Source organism: Crinia signifera, chromosome 9, assembly GCF_055691185.1.
Source record: "Crinia signifera chromosome 9, ASM5569118v1, whole genome shotgun sequence".
Lineage (NCBI taxonomy): Eukaryota > Metazoa > Chordata > Amphibia > Anura > Myobatrachidae > Crinia > Crinia signifera.
This window is the reverse complement of record NC_139225.1, coordinates 79,808,199-79,835,408: the sequence shown is the minus strand read 5'-3', so window position 1 is coordinate 79,835,408 and position 27,210 is coordinate 79,808,199. Positions and strand designations below refer to the sequence as shown.

Below are 27,210 nucleotides of genomic sequence, written 5' to 3'. Positions count from 1 at the left end.
AGCAGCCATACCTCGTGACAATAGCATACTTGCCGACTTTTCATTTCTCCTCTCCGGGAGAAGCCCGGGACTAAAATGACGTAATCTGCCCCGCCACATACACCCATGAATGCTGGTATTTATCCAGCAGGGTAGGGGGATACCAGGGAGGGATTGCAGGGGTCCAGAGGAAGGCAGGAGACTTACCCACCCTTCTGCGGGACCAGGAGGGGGTACATGATTTTCAGCCTCCCAACCTTTCCAGGAGGGTAGGCAAGTATGGACAATGGCAATGTCAGTAAGCACCGCTGCTCCCATAGTTCCTGGGACCTAGCACTCCAGGCTGCAGCCTATCGGATAATCAGGTCCTGATTTAATCCACAACTTTTCACCTATGATCTGTGTGGAATGGATGAATGACTTATTAATTACCTCTTAAGGTAAAAAATAAATAAAAATAAAACAAAGCCCCAAAACATGCAGCAGAAAAAAAAAGCAACAAGCAACCATTAAAAAAAAGACAGATATTTGTTATAAGCTGAATTGCCAATTGTGGTTGTCCCATAGCAGCGCCTCACATACAGCAGTACTATGCAGCATAGGACAGGCAGAAGGCTGAAGCCACAATCATCGCACACAAGCTCAGTGCGGCTCATCTATGATTGGCTGCCCGAGACGTCGGTTTGTAGAAGCCAACGCCAATCACCGGACTGTTTATGGTTTCATCCCTGGTATGTGACTGGCTCCCCATTGAAGCGCACGTTTATGCTGGTGTATGCGTTGATTGGTAGACATAACTGTCCATCATTGCTAGCTTGGGGGAGGGGATCAGGTAGAGGCCGCGCCGCCGATACAGGAGAATCATCTGTCTGCAGTACGGGGACACAGGAGCCCGGGCAGGGCCAGCAGGACACAGCGGAGGCGCGGGCCTAGTTCAGGGCAGAGCTGGTAAGGAGTCGGACTGGGGATAATACACAGCGCGCACCAACACTGCACCTGTGTGTATGGGGTAGGAATGCACTGATCCGTGCCAGGTACACACATATGGGAGACCATCAGGGCATCAAATCACAACATGGCACCGTTGTGCTCACCGATGATGTAGCTAGCTCGTTCCCGTGTTGCAGGACGTGCCCAGCTGCTAATACTGTGCAATGGGCGCTATTCCCTCATTGTAGTCTGCACCACAATAATAAAGAACTGGTTCCTCCAGTAAAGTAAATGAGTGCTCCATGTAGTAGTAGCGTTATTCCCATTACTATTATTTAGTCAGCAGCATAGGCTATTGCCCTTTGCATTGGTTGATATGGGAATGATGTATCTGGTGCATTTCCCAGGGCAGCCTGGCAATGTTGCACATATCAGTGGACATCCTGCACCCTGTATTATGGATTGCGAGAGTTAATTAAATGTTTCAACACATTGGAATATCCTTTGTATCTTTTAGAGTGGTTATTGGGGGTGTCTGAGTGCTGCCTGGTAGTTCCGTGTGTTCTGTAGCCATCAAGAATGTTATTATAACTAAAATAGTTATAAATGCTATGCTTGTGCCATATTCTGGTGTACCCTGAAAGGTGCAGGGTTCCACGTCTTTTAGCAGAAGGAAATGTACGTTTATTTTCCTTTTCATTATTCTGTTCTATAATACACATCATCTGAAACAAAATGTTCTTAATTATAACTAGCATTAGCTTTCTATAGTGCCACATGGGTTCTGTAGAATTGTACATGGGGAATAGAACATGCAACAAAATAGCACATAGTACATTTTTGTAGACAAATGTATATAATTAAGTTACATAATTACACAGTAGAGACTGATTAGCGGTTTGTTAGTATTACCCTCCTTTATTGCACCATAAAGCCCCCTGCACCATACAGGGAACAGTAAAGCACATGCATAATACAATAAGTACAGACAGACAATAAATGCTGGCAGAAAAAAGTTTGAGTGCCTGTGAGGGCAGACAGCCAGGATCAGTGATGATGAGCGGGTGGGGGCATCAGGGAGACCAATAGTGCAGTAAGAATGAGAGCCAACTTGGTCAAGGTGCCAGGCTGCATGAGCTTTACAGTCTGGGACGTTTCATTAGTGACGGATGTGTGAACAACCACCACATTAACATCAATGTGGGGAAAACAACTGGAGAGGTTTAAAAAAGAATTTTCAGCCTTTCTTTTAAGTGACAGAAATGGAATAGATTTACATAATAAATAAAACCCCAAATAGAACAATTCTTTTGTCAGATGCTGAGTAAGAGCATTCATCAAGCCATTATTTTTAAAATTAAATTACTTTTTTTTTAGGCTTATTCAAAAGCGCTGTCATATTTGGTAAATGTTTTTTTTGCAGACTAGATATTCTATAAATGTCTCTATGTTTCACATTTACCTGCTTTGGATGAGTAGAGTAATAGTCCAACTTCTAGATGTTGCTGAAACATTTTATAGTACATTTTTTTTTTCTGTATTTTATTTATGGTGCTGTGTGTTCTTAATTTTGGTTCGTGATCCAGTGCTGTATTATTCTGTATAACTTTAATTGGATTAATATGCATGACTCAACCTGAGTTAAAACATGCTTTTTTTTTTTTTTTTGCATGTTTTGTACATGTCTTCTGTCTCCCTTCGCCTTTTACAAGTTGCTTTATCAGATTTGGTTTGTTATGACTACAGAAATTCCCAGGTCTTCCAACAGCTGCTGGATGTGTTTTTATGACTGGCTTAACGTCTTCCAAAATAAACCTAGACTTTCACATGTCCCTCTTCAGTTTCATAAACTGTCTCTATATTCCATTTTTACCAGTGCCCATTTTATCCAGTCCAAACAGCAGTTTTTTAGCTGTGTACACACAGGGGCGATAGGGGCTGAAATCGCTGGAAATATGGTCGCAGGCGACCATATTGCCAGTGATGGGAGTGTGCCCCAGCGATAAATCTCCGGGTGCGCGCTCCCGTTTTCAGACCCTTTCTAATCGCACCGCCGGCAGAGGTTCCCTTTCATCAGCGACCATCTCTGGTCGCTGATGAAAAGGAGAAACTGAGCAATATATTGCTCAGCCATATATTGCTAGCAATATATGGCTGAGCAATATATCTCCCCCGTGTGTACGGGGCTTTAGACTATACGTGTGAGTTCTCCTATGCTATAACATTTATTTCCTGCTATGTCATTCATTCCGGGTGATAGGTAAAAGAGATGCTGGCCTTCACAATACAGATGCCAGCATCCCGATAGAAGGAATCCCAACAGGGGTCAGGTAAGTATACTTGCCTTTCCCCTCCCTCTCCGCAGTCTAAGCCTATTACTCTCCCCACCCCACCCCTGCAACCAGTATAATCTTTTGTCTGTTGCATGATATGCATATACTCTTCATTAAGCAGGTCTCAATGTTTTCAACAGGTCTGATGCATGTCCAAAGCAATTGCCATTGATTTGGTGAAGCTGGATTTGTTTGCATTGTCTGCTGTCTGTGGATCAGTATGAACAGCCTCTGGATTACTAAATTCCCAAGTCTTGTTACACAAACTTTGTTTGACATCATTCAGACATGGTAAGATACTGGTAGTTTCTATTGGAGTTTGAGTTCATTATACTGTATGCTCATTCTTTGATATTTTGTTTTTTTATGCTTAAAATATTAAGAACTAGGTTCTGTCTTTGGTGCTCCCCTTGTTTCCTGTATCATCAGAGAGATGTCTGATGGATCACCTTGTTCTCTTTTGGGTGGTTTCAAATGCTGTAGTCCAGAACTATGCAATTTCTTATCTGTCGAGGAACCAGTGCTATATTTGTAGGAAAATAGGTTCAGGAACTGTGGGTGGGGCAGAAGTGGGGGTGGAGCTACCAAAGGGGCGAACCATCAATTGGTGAAAACTTTTTTTAACACATAATGCCTTATATAGCAGTGCCATATATACACAATACCCTCAGCAGTGCCATATATACACGTATTGCCATATATACCCACCAGCAGTGCTAGTTACACAATGTCATCCAGCAGTGCCAGATAAACAATGCCCCCCAGCCAGTGTTGCAAGTCTAAAAAGTAATTAATGGCACTGTGCGCATGAGCGAAAAAATGCATGGGGCATGGCCAATGAAAATGGGGGTGTGATATACATATGACTCCAATAGTGCAGTACCAGATACACATATGCCCCCATAGTGCCAGCTACACATATGTCACCATGGTGCCAGAATTTCCTACCAGCAGTGCTGTTGTTGTTGTTGCTGCTACCACCTTCTGCTGCTGTTGGAGAGAGGAGAGCGCAGCATGCGTCTCTCCTGCCCTCACCCCAGTCTGGTGTCCTCCTGCGGCGATTGGTCTGCGAGCCAATCAGAGCTTGCGGGCCAGCAACCAATTAGGAGCATCATGTTACAAAGAGAAAATACAGGTGCTGACACCGACACAGTGCTCTGGATACTGTCTGTACTACTCTATGGAATATATTATGTATTGACGTAACGTTTAGCCAGACAAGGTATGGGCAAGGAGAGAGCATTACATGTTACCTCACTACTATAAGCAGTAAGACATTATATAACTCGGTAATACACAATGTTGCATCGAGCTCCCCACAGTGGCTTTGTACAATGACCCATTCTCAGGGGTATGTACTGTGTGCCACTCCAGCTGATGTGGGACTACACCTCCCAGCATGCCCTGCCACCATGTTGGCATACTCTAACATCAAATGTGTGCATGATGGGAGGTGTAGTTCCACACGTTGACAACCCCTACCCTTTTTTATTTCACTGTTGCACTGCCAGGACCCCACTGTGCACAAATCACGCATGATCTATCCTGTGCACTGTGGTGGATGCATGCCACCCTCCTGAACGCTCTCTCTTGGCGGGGGGAGGAGGGGGGGCTGCACGCTATACGAAACCCCTGCTAGAATGGTTTCAAATCCACTCAGAGGGATGGAGGGGGAGAAGGCACCAACCTGTGTGCTCCGCGCCAGTAGTCCTCCTGAGGAGGAAGTAGAAGGAGCGTCAGTGCACCACAGTGGGGGAGGACGGGAAGAAGAAGGGACAGAGTGTCCATCAACCTGGTTGCTGCGGTAAGGGGGCGCAGCTGGGCGGGCCTATCAGGACAGGCGCTGCTGGTGTCACCATGGTGAAGGGGTTGTTCCCAGGATCGCTTCACTGGTGTGTGACAGTCGGAACTCTCTGCAGCATTGCAAGTATGTACGCCAAAGGCTAGAGGTTTCAGAACGCCGTTCCTGATGACGTCATTTTTTATCTGAGCTTCAGGAACGGCGTTCTGGTGGAAAAATAGCCCTGCTAGGAAGAATAAGGAATGAATACTAATCTTTCCTTTTTAATAAGATACTCAGAGAAAGGTTCACTTTCCCCAAAAAGTTTTAGAAGGGACGTAAAACTGTCAAATTGTTATCTAATATGGTGCTGCAACAACAAACCTAAAAAAGCTATTACCCTAAAACACAGGTTCTCAAACTCGGTCCTCAGGACCCCACACAGTGCATGTTTTGCAGGTCTCCTCACAGAATTACAAGTGAAATAATTAGCTCCACCTGTGGATCTTTTAAAATATGTCAGTGAGTAATGAATGCCACTGTGCATCTGCTGGGTGATCTGGAAAACATGAACTGTGTGGGGTCCTGAGGACCGAGTTTGAGAACCCCTGCCCTAAATTGATGCATTCTGTCTGTTCCCTAAAGGTGGGCATACACTAGTATGGTATGTCCCTTTTTAGTTTTTGGGGTTAATCATGTGAAAAGGGCCAGATCATATGTGAATTATCTCAGATCCAGAGATAATCATGGCTGCCACAAGTATTTGTGATATCCTGCAACCATGACTGGGATTGCATACAATACATTGTATGCAATCCAAGCTGCCTGGCAGGTCCCTGCCGAGGTATCGCATGTGGGGTTCATGGGATACCTTGGCATAGTGTATGGTCGCCTTTAGCTGCCCAATTTCATTTCAATTTTTCCTCACTCTGGCAGTCTCTGATGCCCAGTCATGTTCTCACTCTCCTCTGCGGCTACTGTCCAGCAGATGCTGCTATGGAGGAGGAGAAAATTTGGTGGCTGTAAAATGTCACCAGGCCCCAGTTGTATCGGTGGGGAATACTATAGGCTTCAAGGATGAACTTTTAAAAAATTGTACCAAAAAAGTGCTTCCTACCCTGTTTTTAATAAGGTTTCATAAACAAAGCAATCCCTGCAATGTACTGTGAACATGCAGAACCCTCTGCTTGACCAGCAATGCCGTCTATAGCCCATAGGCTACAATGAGCTACCACCATCTTCAGATGGAGGTAGCTGAGTGGACCAACATTGGGAATGCTTTACATTCCAGTTATTGGTATATTGGGCAGCATTGCATCCTCCATAGAATCCTATGGTGGCTGCATGTGTGACTGGAGGGATCACAGCTGGTATCGGGTATGCCTGCTACGGTCCTTTCATAGAGGATCTACTCTGCGGCTTACTCCCCAAAATGGGGAAATAGTTGGCAAATATGTTAAATGCGCACCTGTACCTTTTTATTGCTGCTGTTGTCATTTCTAACATGATTCTAACATGATATACTATTAGGCCTTTGTGATGAAAGGAATGAGAGAACTCCTGGACACCTCTAACCCATCTCTATAAAACAGGCATTGGGTTATCATGTGCTTGGTTCGTACAATTAATTTATGCTAGCCCTGCTATGAGAGGTATTCAATTCAGTCCAATTTTTCAGTTAGCCGAAAAACCTGCACTTTTTCACAGTTTTAGGTCGAATTTAGATTCAACCTATTAAAAAAAAAAGTGCTAATTTTTCTAAACAATTTGCAACGATCGAAAAATAATATTCACTAAACCGCATGTATTCAGCAAAATTTTTTGTAATTTTGTACCGATGCCAATGTAACATAAAAAAGCCAAAAAAGAGGGCAAGAAACACCCACAATTGAAACCTCAGCATCAAAAGGGTCCTGGCTGGAAAAAAAAAAAAATACTTACTTGAACACCCATGTGCCTCATTAATAATTTGAAGTGGGATCCTGATCTCCAGAGTCATTAGACGTGGAAGTCCGTTATAGTTTTATTTAAGTTGGCTTTGTAAACCCTTTGTTCCGGGTTCTGCATTCGCATGCTGAGTTTCAGGGCACCCACATTGGCTGCTCTGCTGTAAAAAGAACGCTTTATGTTGATCATGGATAACCTTTCCCAATTTAGCTAAGATTTTGTGATTTATTTGTAAACCTAAAATTATAGCATTTGCCTTTATCTCCTGAAACCCGTGCCTCTTGGTCTACATCAAAAGATCTGTCCTGCACTCTCATAGGTATCCCTAATTTTAGAATACGATTTCCCAAAAATATCAATGTTGAATGTAACTAAAATAATAAATAAGATAATGGCGGATGTAGTGATGGCAAACGTTGAAGTTTTCCACTTGAGACGTGCCAATGCAAATGATGTATTTTACAAACCTCTTGCACCTGCTACTAGTTTTGCCTTATGTATGGCCATCATTTCTTGTTTCTGTCCTTTTCATTTGGCAAGGCAGTAAATTTAATCTTAGTTTTTCGGGAAAATTTAAAATCGAAGGCGTTTATTTACGAAGATTGGAGTTTTATTAAGGATCGAAGGTTGCCCATAGCAACCAATCAGAAATTATAATTTATTTAGAAATTTCTAGAAGATAATAGAATCTGATTCCGTCTTCAATAGAACTCCCATCTTAGTAATAAAAAACAAAGTCAGGGGTAGTATTTTTCCCCTTTATGACCAAGTGGCTACTTGTCACAAGATTAAGGATTTGCTATCCTCCCCAACTCCATATGCTCGTTCTGATTATGTTGCCTTATTACAGTTGACAGTGTTGAGTGATGGCACAGTGACACATGAGATCATTTTAATGTTTATCTTTTATTGTACTTTAAATCAAAGCTATCTTTTAAATCTACAGAATATGTTTTACGTCATTTAGTAAATGGGTTATGTACCTCTCAAGCCATATTACATGTACTATTTTGGTTATATTCACATGGGCTAGTTTCTGTTTATTCGAAGCAGCTATATTACATTGGAACCTGCAGAGCATTTTTCTAACCACTTTATTTTCCCTCTCTCCATAGGTCTGTAAAGAATTGTTTGCATAGCCCAGCCTAGCCGAACCCCTGTGCCTCTGCAGCCATGGTACAAAAAGCATGCTGATTTAAGTATAACCGTTGCCATGGAAACTAGTCACGGCTGTGTAGAAGAAAGTTTTAGGATAAAGTCCTCCTCCATCTGTGAAATATTGGATGGTCATCATGATGGCGACTCAATACATACAGGATCATGTGCGGACCAACACACTCCAGGGAAGCAGAAAAAGTCTTCTTTCAAATTTTTTGGTGGGAGAAAAAGTATCTGTACACTGCCTAGCTTCTTTGGTGGAAAGCATAAAGGTCTGGGGAAAAAAAACTCAAAGAAATCACTGAGCAAAAGCAAGACCCATGACGGCATCAGCAATGTACCTGGTGAGGATGAGAAGAATGACTACTCTGATAACACGGTCAGCAGACATCAGGGGCAAGGTGACCCAAAGACAGCCAATACTCTTCCCAGCTCTCATAGTGCAGATTCTGGTATCACCTCCCCAGTTAAACTTGATTTCAACTTCCATGATATATCCCCCATGGGCAGCACAGAATGCTTTGACAAAAAGATAAATGCAGAGAAATCCTTTTCATTTCCCAGACCAAAGAAAGGATTAAAGGGATTATTTAGTAGTATTCGTCGACACAAGAAAAACAAGACCTCAGATCCAGAGAAGTTTGAGCAGAATATAGCTTTAGAAAAAATTAATAATAAGTATCGACCTAAGGATGGAGCTTTGCAAGGCAACAATGAGCAACCAAAGATGAACAATCTGGAATGTGAAGTGTCACCTGAGTGTTCATTAAATGTAACAGTTGTGTGTGAGCAGAAAGTGATGCCGTCGTGTTCGGTAAACCTGTCTACACACACGATTGATGAATCACCTTTGGAATCCAGTGAGGTATCCTCTCTGCACCAATACAATGCCGTTAATTCAGAACTTGAATGCTCTACTGATTGTCCAAATCCCGAAGAAGTATTCCCTGAACCTGGAAATGCTGATTACATAGATAGACAGACCCCTCCTCATTCTGCTGGTGATCAGCTAAGCCTTATGTTCGAAGATGTTTCATCCTTAAAAAGTTTTGATTCCCTTACAGGCTGTGGAGATATCATCGCTGAACAGGACATTGACAACATCAGTGATAATTCAGTTTCCTTGGAAAGGAGTAGAGAAGCAACAAAAAGAAGCTCTTGCCTTGTTACTTATCAAGGTGGCGGTGAGGAGATGGCAACACCGGATGACATGGAGGAGGAATATCTTCAGCAGCTATTGGAAGATGGCAATGGACCTGATGCTAGCTATGAACTAGAAAATGAAAAGGAGCGTGAAGAGATGCCCACAGGCTTTACTGAGTTGGAGGCTAATGCTGATTCGATGGTTACTGAAGATGCCTTTGTTGATGGGACTGGTTTAAGTAACTCAGAGTTGTTGACTCCTCAGAGTGATCAACAAGAGTCTGCTCCCAATAGCGATGAAGGTTACTATGACTCTACAACTCCTGGTCCTGATGAGGATGCTGGAGAAAGTGTTTCCCATAAAGAACGTCTCCCAAGAGACAGCTACAGTGGAGATGCACTTTATGAGTTTTATGAACCTGATGACAGTCTCATGAGCCCTGCGCCAGGAGGAGAGTCTCTATATGATGGTAAAACACTATGCTCTGAAATATTTGATCAATTTTTTGACTTCAGCCTTCCCATCAACAGTGGCTCATTACACAATATAGAACGAAAAAAGGGGGCAACTGAAACAGAAGAGGAAAGGTTAGCGGTGATCCAAAAACAGCTGCTGTTGTGGGAAAGGCAAAGAGAGGCAGCACTGCAAGGACTGGATCGTCTAAATAAAGATATTTTTCCCAAAGAAAAGCAAACTATTGAATGTGAAATTAGAACTGCCAATTTAATGGGCAGGAAAAAAGAATGCCTTATTAGGGAACAAGTTTTACAGAATGTAAATAAAGATGAAGGCAACAAAGGAATGCCACTGTCTGAAAAGCAAAGCTGGAAAGACTTTAAGGACCCCTCTTTAATAGACTGTCTTTACCCAGGAGGTTACATGCAGTGCGTGGAGAAAAACAGCCTTGTAGAGAAACCAGGTTTTGAGTTGAATGTTATTAGCCTTGAAGCTCAAGACCAGGGAACCGCTAAAAAAGCAAGTGTTACAGAGGTCACCAACCCCAATACTTTATCGAAGCACCATGTCCAGAATGTATTTGGAATGGACTTTTGCACTGCATCTGGCTGCAGTCAGGAAAATGAATGTGAGCAGGCCATGAACTTTTCTCAAACCCTGGTAGACTTTGCCAATAATGGTATGTTGTTTTCAAGTATTTCTGAAAGACTTGGCAGTGCTGCTTCTAACTCCTCCTTCCATCAAAATCTAAATTCTCTACCTACTATGGTGACTTTCGATATTGTTGATGTTGAAAATGAAGGTGAATGTGATCGGCAAATGAACCACAGATCAGATAAGATTGTTTCTTCATTTGAGGGGTTTGACCACAACTATGTACAAGAGTCTTTGGCTGAGTGTGATGAACAGTTGTTGCAGTTGGACTCGCAGCATTCTTTCCATAGCTGTAACTGGGCAGTGACTAGTCTTCCTCGTCACCTAGACCAGTATAAGCTAAGCCCATGCAAGCCAGTTCCACTTTCCCTTAACAGGAGAAGCAAGTCTCTTGACACAGAAAGCATGGAGTTTGAACTTGGCGGATTACATATGTCTAAGAGTGGCTTAAAATCATACGATCTTCTCACTCCTTGGGAACAGGGAAAGAAGACTTGGCAGTATGAAGATCGTTGTAGTAATTTTCAGCCCATTGTTCAGACTAATGGGCAATGTGAAACTTATACACCAATTGTATCATCAAAGCAGGGCCATAGCAGAGAGCCTCAGGGTTCTAGTTCAAGTAGCCAGCTGCCAGTAGACACTATACAGATGGCAAAGGCCACTACAGAGCTTTTGCCATGTAACACTAGGCAGCCCCAAGAGGGATCCAGCTCCTGTACGTACTCTAGAGAAAACACTACAAAGAAGTTAGCACGTGTCCTACCAATGGAGGAACAGAGGGGAGTGAATAAAAACTATGATTATCATGCATCTAACAAGCAAATCAAGACCAAACCAGTGGGCATTACACAAGCAATGCCTCAAATGCATATAAAAGAGGATTTGAACCCATTAACAGACCTACTGGAAAGGTCTGGACCTGCCAAGAAGGGGGCATCACCCAATGACTGGAGTAATAATTATAGTGAATGTTCTAATGGTTAATTCATTTTGCGGAACCTGTATTTTTTATTAGGGATCCCTGTTGGCCTAAAAGACCATTTTTAGAAAATGGCTTAAATTGTAGCCACACCAAAAACTAATGTCGGATGTTATTATGTACATTTTTGAAAAGGCAAGGTTTTGTTTTTATTATTTATTTTACGTGGTTCATCGAACAGTGAGCAGAAATGGCATATTCTATATTGTATCAGATTTGTTACCATTTGTTTTTTTTTATGTAAATTATCTTCATTCTGTACTTCATTTGCATCTGGACTTTTAATGCAACTATTAAACCACACCACAGTGCTTTACATTTGGAATGTCCTTTTAAGAATAAGAAACCTTTTATGCATACAATCCATGTAGATGAGCCTGTGCTGTTTGGCTGTCCTATATATTTAGCTCCTCTTTCTATTTTGGCAGTGATATTCCTGTCACTCAGCCACATGGGAGTTTGATTATCTGGACTAATACAGCTGCAGGACTACGTGACCTAGACTTGTTCATTTAGACACTGGCAATGTTGCATTCCAAATAGTGATTATATGGCATAAAAATGAAAAATACAGGTATATGCACAACAACAAAAAAACAAATGCTGCACTTTATAATACATTTAATTATAAAAATGTGTTCCTTTGACAGGTTTTACAGATGTCTCCTCACCTCTTCGCACGCAAATATGCATCTTGGTTGCAATGCGACTAGGATGCACACCAGAAGACTGTGCTTATTAATGTGCTTATTAATTGTATATCTGTGTGCGACTGAGTATCTGAGTGTGCATACAAAGTGCTATGATGCAGCAGCATCCTTATTTTTTCCATGTCTTGTCAAGTTCCTGTGTGCTTCATATACAGGTTAAGGTCACACAGATGTACAAGTTTTGCTTTAATCAGTACAGTCTCCTGGTGTATCCTTGTTGGATCTCTCCAATGTATAAGGATACATCTGTACATAACACTATAATCTGATTGGTGCATCAGAGTTGAAAACCCTGATGGACCTGAGCCATAACTAGTTGGTTCACTTTTCTATTCAGTATAGTTATAGCACTACAACTTTCATTTACTGTACCCTCACATGTGAGACCTTTTTATTTACATGGTAACGCATGTTGGGAATAAAAGATGGCGCGCTCCTTCTTGATTAATATAATGCTACCGTACATTCATGGGAATAGTTGTCGTTTTCTAGTACACACATGCACAGTGGTTGATCTTTATGTGTAATATTCATGGACCCAAAATAATTAAAAAAAAATATTTTGAAATAAGAAATATTCAAGTTGAAGAACTTCATGTATTATAGGGGAGATGTATCAAATCTTGGAGACAAAGGACCTTATTCTGGTTGACATGAACTCCCGCCGCCGCACGCATGCGAATGCAAATCCATTTGCATCCTTGCATGTGGGGACAAAGTAATTCGATGGTCGCCAACCATCGAATGACTTTATAAGCGCTCGCAGATCTAAGACACCTCTATGGTGTCTTAGATCTGTGGACTCCCTGTACGGGAAGAGGGCGGGCAGCTGACATCCGCTGATGTCAGCTGCCTGCACCTGCGTCATCTCCAAATTACCATGGGAACACCCAGCGTTTTCATGGGAATACTCGTGAAACGCTGGGCAATCCCATGGGCGCAGCCTTTCACTGCCAGTCCACACTGCTAGGTGTGAACGGGATGACGAATAATCAATTTGCTGTGCCCGCTCGCACCAAGTGGCTGCACATGCACATACATGTGTATGCACAAGTGCAGCCGCAAACAATCGCTCCCCTGTACGAACACGCAGGGGAGCGTATGGACTAGAATAAGGTCCAAAGTACCAACTAATCTGCTGCTAACTGCCATTTACCAGACTGTGGTCTTGATATAAACCTGATCGTTGATCTGCAAAGTTGCAGAAGACTGCGTGTAGCTAGCTGCTGCCCAGACAGACAGAAAACGTCCCTGTAAATCTTCTAATGCAGCGGTTCTCAAACTGAGTCCTGACCTTCTCCGCATGGTGTCGCAACTCCATGGTGCTGACCGTCAGGCTGATGACTCTCAGAAGTCTGAAAAATCTGTTGAATTGTCTGTTATTTTAGACTCCTCCACATCATTTTGTACCTCCACAATGCTGCCATGCATTTGCGGTCTGCTGACTACACATGTCATGTGATGAACTTCTGCAGTAACTTGTTGGGGTCTGTAATTATTTTTATTGTCTGATGGGGTCCCAGAGCAAAATAGTTTGAGGACCCCTGTTGTAATGAACTGCAAAATTATCGCAGATCTCTATCCATTTGCAAACCCTTACGCAATTCACGAACCGTGTAATAATATTTTCATTCTGTGGAAATGAGTCTGACCCTACTGTCAGATGAGCAGATCGAGGCTGGTGCTGATGTTACAGACCATCCGTTTACAATGCCTGGGCATGCCTGCATTGTTTTTAGACACTGCCATAAAATGGTAGAAGTCCACCCCTAATGCTGACTTCCTGTTGGTTAACCTGCGGTTATATTGCTTTTGCGATTCATACGCAATATCTGTTGCTATTAGTGCCCACACGTGTGTTCTATGATCTGTATGCATGCACAGTCATTCGATAATCGCTTGATCTGTGAATTATCTAGAGCGATCTACTCTGAATCAGGCCCTGTGTTAGAAAGTAATGACCGAAGCTGGCTTGTTTGTACTTGATCGTTTTCCACAATTTGATAAGTCTCCCACTATGGGGAGTATTCAATCTCCCGCAGTCATCTCCCGACGGGGGAGATGGCTGGGGGCCCTTTTCAATGCTGTCTGTCCCGTCAGCATTGAACAAGGGATCTCGACAGAACGAGCCCGACTTCACAAGCAGTCGGGCTCATTCTGCCAAGACCGGCCGGGAAGTGACAAGCTCCCGCCTGCAGCTTGCCTCTTCCCGGCTGCAGCGCGTGGCTACGCCCCCTCCTCGTCCTGCTGCAGGCAGTACATTGAATCCTGACTTCAAATTCTCAGTCGAGCAGACCGAGAACGGGACAGGGTCCCAGTCGCCCGGTCAGCTCGATAGATATGACCCAAGATTGAATACCCTCCTATATCTGGCATTTGAGAATATCCTTCAAGTTTGTGATTACCAGCAGCACTGGCAATTGTCTAATATGCCACTAATTCATCTATTTGAATATAAAGTGGCTTATTTCTTTAAAATAGGTTTATGGGAGATATATTGTACGTCTGTGGCTGTTGGTAATACTTATTGGGTTGGGAACCCCCTTTTTTTTTTAATATATGTCTGTTAGGGATGCCAATCCCGGGGCATTTTTTCAATCCCGGGATCCAGGATTGAAAAATGCTCAATCTCGGGATTGGCATCCCTAGTTGTGTTAGGCATGTCCCATACACATCCCCACACCAGCCGACCCGCAAATTTACTTACATTAGCGGGCGAGTGGGTTCAGAGGTGCACGGTGCCTCCGGGCAAGTTCACTTCCTACTTAGCAGACAGCAGCCGTAGAAGAGGCGGGCGGGTGGAGGAGAGTGGAAGGGGGCGGGCACAGGAGTAGAGGCTGCATCAGAGTGGGCGGTGTGGCCTGCGCAGCGTGACCTCTACTGTCACGCTACGCAGGCTGCACGCCTGATTCGGGAACAGCCGGGCAGCGTCTGAGCGGGTGCTCAGATGCTGCCCGGCATTAGACTGCGCATGCGCAGTCTAATCCCAAATCCCGGGATTGGCACCTTGGCTATACCATAACCCTCAATTTCAAACTGTGGGTCCCGACCTTCTCTTATGACCATCAGGCTAATTACTTTTCTAATCTCAGTGATTCAAGGAGTCTAAAATTACAGACTATTCAACAGATTTTTCAGACTCCTCCCATCATTTTGTGCCTCCACAATGCTGTCATGCATGTGCTGTCTGCTGACTACACATGTGATGACCTTCTGCAGTCACTTGCTGGGGTTCTGTAATTAATTTTATTGTATGATGGGGTCCAAGAGCAAAATAGTTTGAGGACCCCTAGTATAGAATATCTACAATGTCCAGGTTGACCACCATTGGTCGACACCTAAGAATGTTTGACAGACCCAAGGTCGACGCAAGCAGAAAATGTGTCTAAAATCATGGGTGGGTAAGCACCCACAGTCACACTACTTTGGTGCATACATATAGATATGTTCACTCTCCTTTTGCCCACAAATGAGTGACACAGGTGTATGCATCCCGATTACAACTAGCCACGCCCATGTGCATCTCATTTGTGGTAGCATACGCACCATGCAACCCTATAGGTCACCGGTGCATCTTTACAGGCACACAAGTCGCGGCAAATGTCACAATCTTGGGTCATATGAGAGTGGCCATATCTGGCTAATGTGTAATCAAATGTTTTGCAGAGCTGCTTGGGGCGAATGGATCAAACCTCCCAGAGAGGTAATGTGGGGACGTTATTATAGCAGTGGGGTAAAGCCGCATTAACACTCTTGATCATTTAGGGGAATTCTGTTTTAGACTCATGACTGGTGCATATCTGCTGCAGTCTCCCCTAAATACATTAAAGCCATAACTGCAAAGTTGTAGCTATCCTGGTAAAACAAGTGTATTCTGGGTACTTATGTAGTATCTGGACGTCCGATTTTGTGATTGTATGCCTTACCTTTAAGGCATACAATCAGATGCGATTTTGCATAGGATTCAATGTTAAGAAGGTCCTGTTCATTTCCCCACTATCCAAGTGGGCATAGAGTTGTTTTTATATAGCGTGGCGAGCCACCGAGCCCGAAGCGTGGCGAACGAACGCATATTTCTTAAAAAGTATTCTGTGTCCCCTCGCGGGGCTCGCTACGCTCGCCACAGGTTTATATCCAACTCCATGCCCACTTGGATAGTGGGGAAAGGAAAAGGACCCCTTTTTCCCATTGAATTCTATGTTAAAATGGACTCAGACCATTTTAACATTGAATCCTATGGAAAAATCTTGACCATCGCATACGATTTGGTCACATGCGATGCGATACGATCCGATTTCTAAATCGGACGCCCAGATACTACATAAGTACTGTATTCTGGGATATTTTTTTGTAAATAGGTCCATTATCACCTGCCTGAGCAGCATGAAATGTATAACAGCCAGCAATGTGTGTAATCTACAGCACAGTATACAATTGGTCCAACAATGTGGTTAAAATTGTTCTCTAAAATAAACCATTCTCTTATTGCCTTTTAATGAGTACACAAAACAATGATCACAGGATAATTTTGTGTGTTTTCTGCCATTTTAGCTTGTTCCAGATTTACAAATAACACACTGCTATTTCTCCTTTTTATAAACAATCTATATAAAGTTACATGTACAGATGGAAGTGTAATTTATTACTGCTGTTATTTTTAATGATGGGAAATCCTGAAAAAATAAAGAAACTTGCTTACGACACTTGTCTTGTTATTAGCCATTACATTATACAATGATGATCCTGTTTGCTGTTACAGCCGGTCAATAGGCTGACTGTGTGTGAATAGGAGGCTGATGGATTTCTTAGTGAAAGTGGTACCATTTGTTTTCCTCTAGACAGCAGTCTGCTACTATTCATTCAATCATAATGCTGTTCTAATCCTGCTGTAGATTACCCCCACCTGCTTTTTATGCTTTGCATGTCCATATGTACGGTGGATTATTTTACAGCATTAACTACAGCATATGCTGTGATCAGAAAGTGGAGGCTTCTGTTTTTTCCTATTCCATTTGGCTGAGCAAGGACAGTAAATGGACACAAAATGAATATACAATTATTTTCACTCTGCCGTCTCCAGTTGTCAGTCCAATACTATACATTTATCACATTGCTGCTTTAATATTTAGTTATTTTTTTTAAGTGTAATTGTAAGTATTACAGCATTTTCATTTTTTACCTCAATCCATAATAGAGAAATCCGTTTGTCTAATTTTCTTTTTTTCTTTAGAGACCTATGATCAAAAAATTGCATCAACGTGTCAAATGAAATCTGAAACCATTTCTAGGCTTAGGCAAACTTCTTTGTTTGCATAATTAGAGCAACATGATATTTTTAACACCGACTTGATTGGACAGATCCTGGAATAGAAATGTTGTGGAACAGTTATGTTATGACAGGGCCACATCTATAAGTGTAAACCATTGGTTTGTGTGTGTGGTGTTTTAAAAGAATATATATTTATGCCCATTGCTGGCCCTGTAAATGTTTTCTGATACAGTTTGGTTTCTGATTTGCTCTTGCTCCAAACCACAGATGGCTATGAGGAGGGTTTATTCTTAGAGGGAGGAATTGGGCAAATACTTAATTAGCTGTGACATATGACAAGCTGCCAAATTAGCATTTTAATTGGCACTGATGGTGCAGTTATGGCACCCATGGGGTTGATCTCCCAAATAAGTGAATTAGTCAATGAACAGTATTGATTAAGTAACAGTGAAACTAATTTCATAGAGGCTTTTTGTATTTTGTTTTCTAAAATGCACTAGACCTTGATAATTATTATTTTTGTTTTTTTACATTTCAGTATGTATATGAAGGGAGGTAAACGTAAAAAATTCAGTGTCATAAAGAAAGGTTCATCATATATGACCAAATATAACCAGAAAAGCAAACACATGAATAAAGCCCCCAAGAAATTTCCACATGGGGAAAAAAACATTGCTGTCCTAAAACAGTTTCCGTGTGGGCTTTTTTCCATAGTACCGCATATGAAAGAGGTAGTAGGGAGCGTGCATGTGTAAAATAGGCTGTTTAAGCTATTCTTTTATACTGTATGTTGGAGACTCTACACATTGCTCAAAATACTATTTTACATTCCAGTAGAATAGGTTTAAACCAATAAATGATGGAATGTTTAACTTTCCTGTACATATCCATTTGATTAATACCCTCAGTTGAATTCAACACTTAGCCAGAAGCTTGCCAAAGGCTGTTATATTTGTTTCTTTGTAATCTTACCCGAGTTCTTTACAGATTCCAAAAATAATTCCGTAAAGATAATTCATGCCAGATTTTACCTAGGGACAGCAGCCATCAGAGTCAAAATCTACCACCAGTGAACCCCCAGTGAGTGCAGTGGTTCCCATTTGAAGTATTATCTGCTATCACATGCTTTATAGGCAGCCTGGGAAGCCATTGCTTTGCCATTGTGCCAGAATTAAAGCTTTTAAGAGCTGCAACTGATAGAAGCCGGGGTGTTGGATTGCGCATGTGCCAACTGCAAGGTGCTTTTAGGGGCTGCAGCCGAAGCAATCCCTAGAAGCAAAGTCCCTTTTTTTTTTTTTTTTTGTGTTTCATTTACATGCACTACATGGACTTGTGTGCCTCAGTTTTTGTTATTTTACTAACCCACCCTAATGCTGCTCAGATGGGGGGGATGTTATTTGAGTATACTTCTTTATCTCTGGGTGCTGTTGAGGTATTGGTTGGAGGGGAAATGTCTCCGGGTGCAGCTACGTTTAGGCTATTGGTAGGTGTGAAGGAGTGTACAAAGAAAACAAAAGGTGTCACACTAGGCGATCCCACACATAAAAGTAGAAATCCTTTCTTACATAAAAGTAAAATGGATTTGAGGATGAGTCCTGATGGTATTCTGAAAATGACTCAGAAAAAAGAAAAATATAGTGCAGACGGTATATTCAACAGGAGTAGTAGCAAATTTGTTATCCCACTCACATGTTAATAGATGTTATAAAGGCACAACTGTGACTCAGGTCCTGCATAGATCCCTCCGATACCAAAAGTGCTGTATTTCCGGGGGTCCCTGGAACTTAAAGTGTATATATAGTGCAACACTGTTTTGATAAAAATACACACTTTTATTCCAGGATAACACTCACATAGATATATAAAAACAAGGGCATATAGCACCACAACTGGTGTATCGCATATATAGGTGGATATCTGCCGTGGATAATACTTGCTGATAGCTTGATCTGGGATTGCCGGCTCCTCCAAAGAAGCTAGATGATAACAGCAGGCAAGCAAAAATTTTCAGCTTCATCCACAGGGTCCAGTAAGGTGGTGTGTTGGGCTTAAACGCATTTTCGGACAACCTGGTCCTTCCTCAGAAGCTGAGGACCAGGTTGTGGTGCTATATGCCCTTGTTTTTATATATAAATGTGAGTGTTATCCTGGAATAAAAGTGTGTATTTTTATCAAAACAGTGTTGCACTATATATACACTTTAAGTTCCAGGGACCCCCGGAAATACAGCACTTTTGGTATCGGAGGGATCTATGCAGGACCTGAGTGTCCCAGTTGTGCCTTTATAACATCTATTAACATGTGAGTGGGATAACAAATTTGCTACTACTCCTGTTGAATATACCGTCTGCACTATATTTTTCTTTTTTCTGAGTCATTTTCAGAATACCATCAGGACTCATCCTCAAATCCATTTTACTTTTATGTAAGAAAGGATTTCTACTTTTATGTGTGGGATCGCCTAGTGTGACACCTTTTTGTTTTCTTTGTATACTTCAAACTTTGGTGAAAGTTTCCCTTGGTGTCATTAGGGCTGTACTCCACTAGGTGGCGCTTTTAGGAAATTTATCAATTATTGTTTTCTAGGTGTGAAGGAGTGTGCCTATGGCTGCAGTTGAGGTTAATGTATTGGTAAGTGTGAGGCTTGTGTCTCTGGGTGCTGCTAGGATTTTGGTGATGGGCAACTAACCATTATCTTGCCTTTTGCACCTGCTATGAATTTATATACCTTCCTGGTCTGTATGCTTGTTCTAATAATGTTCAGAGTGGAGTCAGAGATGGTCCTATTGAATACAACCATTAGTAACCCTGTAAGGGCGAGGCAGTAGGGGGACATTGACATTTAGGTACACTACTGCCCAGAGGAGCAATGGCATATAGGAGGGCTGTGGGGGCAATAACATATAGGTGCAATGGGGGGAGTCTTTAAGAATTATGGAATATTTTTACTGTTACTAAATGTATTAATTATAAATATAGCTGGGTGAAGAAGAGCATTTCTCACACAGGTGTTTAGTAAAACTGTGGCCAGCCCTGAGGTCGGGGCTCTGTACAGGCCCGTCAAGTCCTCAATATATTCATTCATTCATGTTCTGTTGGACCTTGCTTTGTGCTAGGGCAGATTTTTTACTGATTCAGGAAAGGGACCTTACTGGTGGTTCCCAAATGTGATCCTCAAGCACCCTAACAAACCTGTGGCTTTTCTTTTTGTTTCTTCTAAAGCTATCCATGCTAAAGCACCGGTCTTTAGGAGTACCTCAGTTTGATTATAAAATCTGTGCACAAGCATGGATATACTTTAAAATCTGGACTGTTAGGGTGATTTGAGGACTGCGTTCAGCACAAAGTTTGAAGCATACAATATTTAGAATGTTATTGCATACTGTAGTCCTAAGACATACATAGAAGCAGGGAATTTGACAGCAGATGCACTTGTCCCATCTAGTCTGCAACTTTAAAAGGAGGGCTCATTCAGGAGGAGCCACACCCAAATAATAACATAAAATGTAAATATATTATAGAATGTCAAAAAGGTGGCACTCCAAAGCTGATTTTCAAATGCATATGTGTCACAAATAAATTCTGCATGTGAAGAACAGCTTTGGAGTGCCACCTTCTTGACATTCTGTACCAAGGTATCCTTTACCAGCGGAGCAAACTTGACAGTTTGTGGTACTCTTCTGGGCAGGAAGTGTTCTCCTGGCTTCTGACCAAAGCCATATACAGTATGTCTGTAAAACTGCATTTTTCTTGTCTCAAAAGTCATTATAGTGTGCTTTTTTTTTTTTCTACTCTGGCTGTTGTTTGCCATTATGCATAGTGATTTAAGGTTTACTAGATGGCCTGTACAAAAATTTGCATGCGCATAAAACTGATCATCTTAGCTGTGCCGTATCGATGCATCCAGGGAAAGAACTCCTAGGGCAAAAAGTTAATTTTTAACTTCAATTGTATTGTTTGTTAAAAAATAAAAATAAATTTGTGAAATTCTAAATTTATTTATTTATTAACAGTTTCTTATATAGCGCACACAGATTACGCAGCGCTGTACAGAGATTATTTTTGAACATTCACATCAGTCCCTGCCCCAGTGGAGCTTACAATCTATATTCCCTACCACATGTACACGCACACGCAGACATTCTAGGGTTAATTTTTGTTGGGAGCCAATTAACCTACCTGTATATTTTTGGAATGTGGGAGGAAACCAGAGTACCCGGAGGAAACCCACGCAGGCACGGGGAGAATATACAAACTCTGCACAGTTAGGGCCATGGTGGGGATCGAACCCATGACCTCAGCGCTGTGAGGCAGTAATGCTAACCATTACACCATCCGTGCTGCCCATGAACAATTTGTCTGAAGCGGAGAACTTAATCTTTGAAATAGTACCTCAGTGGCTGCAGTACCAACTAAAGCTTGCAGTGGGGAGCTGCTCAGCACATCTGTTACATACAATATTACATGTATGTTACTATGTGCTGGCTGCCTGGCCCAGGGATCAGCATGCCATGCAATGTAAGCACACAGTGCTCAATGGTCTATATTTAATAAGCCCGCCCCTAGACTCCCATTGGCTAGTTTCACAGGAGTCTGGGGTGGGCTTATGGAAGATAGACAGGCTGAGAGCTGTGTTCCGTGCTACAGTGGCTGCTGATCGCCAGGTAAGGTAGCCAGCATATATATTACATACAACTTTACATGTATGCTAATATGTGCAGAATGGCTGCTCCTTGCAAGTTTTGGTCAGTGCTCCTACCCAGGGGCAGCAGGCTCCACTAATAGATGTGCAGAATTTGCTTGTCCCATAGCATCTCATATGGAAAGACATATGCCTCCAGTATTAGCCATTCTCCTGCAGCAGCTTTGATGGAGATTTCACAGCTGCATGCTTGATTTTATGCGCCTGTTACCAATGGGTGGGACTGAATGGTCAAACACACTAATTAGGTTGGTTGGCAATGCAGTGTATCTGTTTTTTTTTTTGTATTTGCAATTTCCGGGCTCCTCTGTTTCTGGTCAGGAGAAGGTGAGCCAGCGGGGTTGCAGGAGTAGAAGAGGAGGTGCGGCTGTGGGAGGAGGTGAGCCAGCGGGGTTGCAGGAGTAGAAGAGGAGGTGTAGCTGTGGGAGGAAGTGAGCCAGTGGGGTTGCAGGAGTAGAAGAGGAGGTGCGGCTGTGGGAGTAGGTCACTGTATGTATATGTACAGATGTGTCCTCATAGAGTGTTGCTGGAGCAACATGCACACGTGCATGATTCCTATTGAATGTAAGGGGGTCCCTTAAAAATTTGCTAAGTGGTTTACAAAGTTGTAGTTGGGCTCCTGGGTGCTGCTGTACATGGAAGTGCCCCCTCAGGCATCTCCATTGCCTCTTGGAGTTACTCCCTGACTAAAACAACATAACAAAAAAAAAAAAAATCCTTGGTAAAGAGTACTTGCCCCCCACCCCACTTGGTGCCACTGAAAACCTAAAAGCAGTTACAAACATTTGCCTTGGGGCCTACAATATATCTAGTAATGCCCTTTGACCTGCTCACTGTAATGTAGTAAAAAATGAAAAGGAGGACACTATAATGTAATATAATAAGTGGGGCACTGTAATGTGGCACAATATGGAGTGAAGGTATTATAGTTTGTCATTATATGGACTGTAATGTGACATAACAGGAACTGTGGACACTATATCAAAATTATTTTTTTTCCGGATTGGGGGGGGGGGGGTGTCTTTTTGCATAATGTGTACTGGCCGATATGCCACAAATTGGCTTTTAAGTGCATTTTTCCCACCCAATATGAACTAGGGAACTACTATGGTTCATAAAATAAGCTAGGACACTACTATTGGAACATAATAAATGTAACATTTGCTACGTAGAGGTGTCTCTATAGAAGCACTGGGACATGGGCCCTTTAAACATTTTGCTATGGGGCCATAAAGTACTGGTGCTATGCTGTTGCACTAAGCACTTGTACGATAATTGCTTTGTGTCACTCCTCTCATATATATACTAGTACGTTTGGTAACACGGATGAGCCAGTTTGTTGGACTTAAATACAAAGCTTTGATTGCACCGTATGAGTTCATAATAGAAATGGCTACTAACAAAGAATAGAGAAGGGCGGGCTGGGATCTCATACATATACTGTCATGCTGTTTGCTCTCAGATGTATCTTAGTGGCTAATTATGTATGAGCTAGCACCTGCCACTGGCACAGGAATTAATAACCCTTCACTAATAAAAGCCTCTTGGGACAGCAAACCACCACACTAGCCAATTGTTTCAGTAACTGGTCCAGTCTGATTAAATGTAATTCAATTTGGCAAAAGCAGGAGGGACACTAAGATAAAGAGAGGAGGCTAAAGATCATCCTGTGCTGTCAAAGATTAATGGGGGCAGTTAATCTCACAGATGATGGGTGTAGATTTCACCCAAACTTCTGCTCTGAAGAGTGATGGTTTCCATACATTTCATTAATTAGTGTGATTTGGGTCAATAAACAGGACAAGGACCTTTACATTTAGTATTAGGCTATGAAAGTGAATCACTATTATTATGCTGAGTGTATTGATCATACCACCCACAGACATGCTGGTGGTTTTGATATATTTGACACGTAGAAATATATTATGGTTTTGCTCTATACATTTTTGTAATGATGCTCTGGGAAATAATGTCATATGCTAATATTGCACATAAGATATTAAGGAAATAGCAGCACTCATTCAGTACTGCTGTTACCGACAACATTGAAGGCAGCCGGATCTGGCAGGGGGTGTTGGGTGAAGCGCCGTGTGATGAGGCGGTAGGCCGCTGTGTCATTTCCGGGGGGGGGTTGGGTGATGCGGCGACCGCCGCTATGTATCTCCAGGGGTAGGGAGGGGGATCGGGTGATGTGGCTGCGGTCGCCTAGTCAATCCGGAGGGGGAGTTGTGGCCGGTGCCACTAACCTCCATGGGGGGGACCTGTTGCAAAGTGGTGCCCTCCAGTGGCCTAGAGCTGCCTAGTGGTGGCGCCGGCCCTGTTTGTCGGAAACGGGTGTAGATTGTCAAATTTTCAACAAACCGCAGCTGTTCTCGACTTTATGACAATCAACAGCTGGAGGATTGACTTCCAACAGTCGAGTTACTGTCAGATCGGTCGAAAGCGGCCTAGGATTCCGACTGTTGGGACGTTCAGTCAACAGTCAGAATCCCGGATTGAATACCCCCTTAAATGTGCCTTGTGTTTTCTTTTTTTCTTTGTTATACACTGCATTACATTCATTCTATCTGTGAAGCGTCTTGAGTCCTATTGCCGAAAGAGCGCTATGTAAATACAATTATTCTAATTATAATAATTATTATTACACTGGTTGTCGAAACTGTGAACAGGTAGAACACTGCCAATATAAATGGAATATTGAAGGAATACTGTTGAAATAGATTAGTATTTTTCAAACAAATATTTTTCAAACAAATCTAATCTAAAATATTTTAAACACGGTGGGGAATGGGGGCCATGAACTTGCCGTCGGATAAAGGGGGTAAGCACATTTACGAACAGTGGCAATGGCGCTTACTCCACCAACATGACCTATTTCCTTACTACTCCAGCACCCTGCTTCTAAAGCATGAACATCAGGCCATGACAACGCAAAATAATCTGAAAAAAGTGAGAAAGTGATCCGTAATAGTGAAATACCATTTTATTCAAAACAGGTGGTTTCAATAGTAAAAATCAATCATATATAATATCACCAAATATTTGACAATCCACCATTATACAGATAGGGTTCCGTACCAGATTGTGTGGGTGTACCAAGGCCCACCTATACTTGTGAATTAGGACCAGATGTATTAATCTTCACAAAGTGTTAAAATGTGATAAACAACCAGCCAATCATCTCCGACCTGTCATTTTTCAAACTCAGCCTTTCAAACTTTTTGAAGCTTGATACATCTGGCCCTCAGTGTCAATGGGCCTTATTTAGACCTGATTGCAGGACAAATCGATTTTCAAAATGGGAAAAACCATGTGCACTGCAGGTGGGGCAAATGTAGTATTGTGTCCCCTGGCTGAGGATTTGCAGATTGTATTGGGACATATCCGAACCAGCCTGGACAGACTTATCTTCAAAAATCTTGGGCGGACATCCATCTTTGGTCCATCCTAAAGCCAATACTTGGATTACAAATAAAAGGGTAGAACTTTATTCAAAGGTCTGCAGGATTCTCAGAGCCCTAATTTCCAATAAGGCGGATGGTAAATATTTAGCCCCAAAGACAGTCCATAAATATTCCAGGCAATTATAGGAACGTATTGTGTCTGTAGTGCTGCCATTTTAACGATGTATGAAATGTCTAGACAAATTTTATGAGTGTTTATATCCATGAATTTTCCTTTTTTTTATATTAAAATACAATAGTTTTTTATTACGTATTCCATAAATTTACTGTAAAGTAAATCCAATTGTCAGTAATTTTAATTTATTTATTTTTGGGCGTTGCTTGTTGTGTGTTTATCCAGTTTTGTATTCTAATATACTAACGCTGGGTATGCACCTAAGCTATATCAGCCAGTTACATACCTGTACTTTTTATCACAATGAGGAAGAAGCTGAGCAAGTGCACGACAAACTAATATAAATGTGCTAAAATCAGCTTACTAACTTCCTTTACACTGCTGATCGCACTTTTAACAAAGTGAAGTGTTAGCTAATTAAAAAAAAAGTTTGTGATAAGCATTGATAAATTATGCTGATCTGCTGTAAGCTAACTGATATTGAATGACCCAATTATTTTTATATATATATATATATATATATATATATATATATATATATATATATATATATAATTACACTGCTCAAAAAAATAATGGGAACACTTAAACAACACAATGTAACTCCAATTCAATCACACTTCTGTGAAATCAAACTGTCCACTTAGGAAGCAACACTGATTGACAATCAATTTTGCATGGTGTTGTGCATATAGAACAGACAACAGGTGGAAATTCTAGGCAGTTAGCAAGACACCCCAAATAAAGCAGATGTTCTGCAGGTGGTGACCACAGACCACTTCTTAGCTCCTATGCTTTCTGGATGATGTTTTGGTCACTTTTGAAAGCTGGTGGTGCTTTTCACTCTAGTGTTAGCATGAGTTGGAGTCTACAACCCACACAAATGGCTCAGGTAGTGCAGCTCATCCAGGATGGCACATCAATGCGACTGTGGCAAGAAGGTTTGTTGTGTCTCTCACCGTAGTGTCCAGAGCATGGAGGCGCTACCAGACATGCCAGTACATCAGGAGATGTGGAGGAGGTCGTAGGTTGGCAACAACCCAGCAGAAGGACCGCTACCTCCACCTTTGTGCAAGGAGGAACAGGAGGAGCACTGCCAGAGCCCTGCAAAATAACCTCCAGCAGGCCACAAATGTGCATGTGTCTACTCAAACGACGTCCACAGGTGGGGGTTGTGCTTACAGCCCAACACCATGCAGGATGTTTGGCATTTGCCAGAGAACACCAAGATTGGCAAATTCACCACTGGCGCCCTGTGCTCTTCACAGATGAGAGAAGGTTTACACTGAGCATTGTATGTTCTGCTGCCTGCAACATCCTCAAGCATTACCGGTTTGGCAGTGGGTCAGTAAAGGTGTGGGGCGGCATTTCTTTGGGGGGCCTCCACACATCTCTCAGCGCTGTGGGTGACGATAGGCTCAGCGCTTCCTCTCCGTCGGCGCACCGCCATGACGTCATCCCGCACCCCCGCTGCTGCGTGTCAGACGCCGGCGGATGACGTCATGGCAGTGCCCCGATGGAGAGGAAGCGCTGAGCCTAGTGTCACCCACAGCGCTGAGAGATGTGTGGAGGCAGGCATGGAGCCAG

The 27,210-nt window shown here is 42.4% G+C and overlaps 1 protein-coding gene across 1 annotated transcript; it reads left to right on the top strand.

Moving 5' to 3' along the window:
* Positions 1-720: 720 nt before the first annotated feature.
* On the top strand, positions 721-16,782 carry AMER1 (APC membrane recruitment protein 1). Its single transcript, XM_083159291.1, has 3 exons — positions 721-927; positions 3,383-3,533; positions 8,085-16,782. Exon 3 carries the CDS (start codon positions 8,183-8,185, stop codon positions 11,366-11,368), a length of 3,186 nt encoding a protein of 1,061 aa, XP_083015417.1. The 5' UTR covers positions 721-927; positions 3,383-3,533; positions 8,085-8,182; the 3' UTR covers positions 11,369-16,782.
* Positions 16,783-27,210: the final 10,428 nt, after the last annotated feature.

Coding starts and splice junctions, on each gene's coding strand:
- AMER1 (XM_083159291.1), top strand. CDS start 8,183: ATGGAAACTAGTCACGGCTGTGTAGAAGAAAGTTTTAGGATAAAGTCC.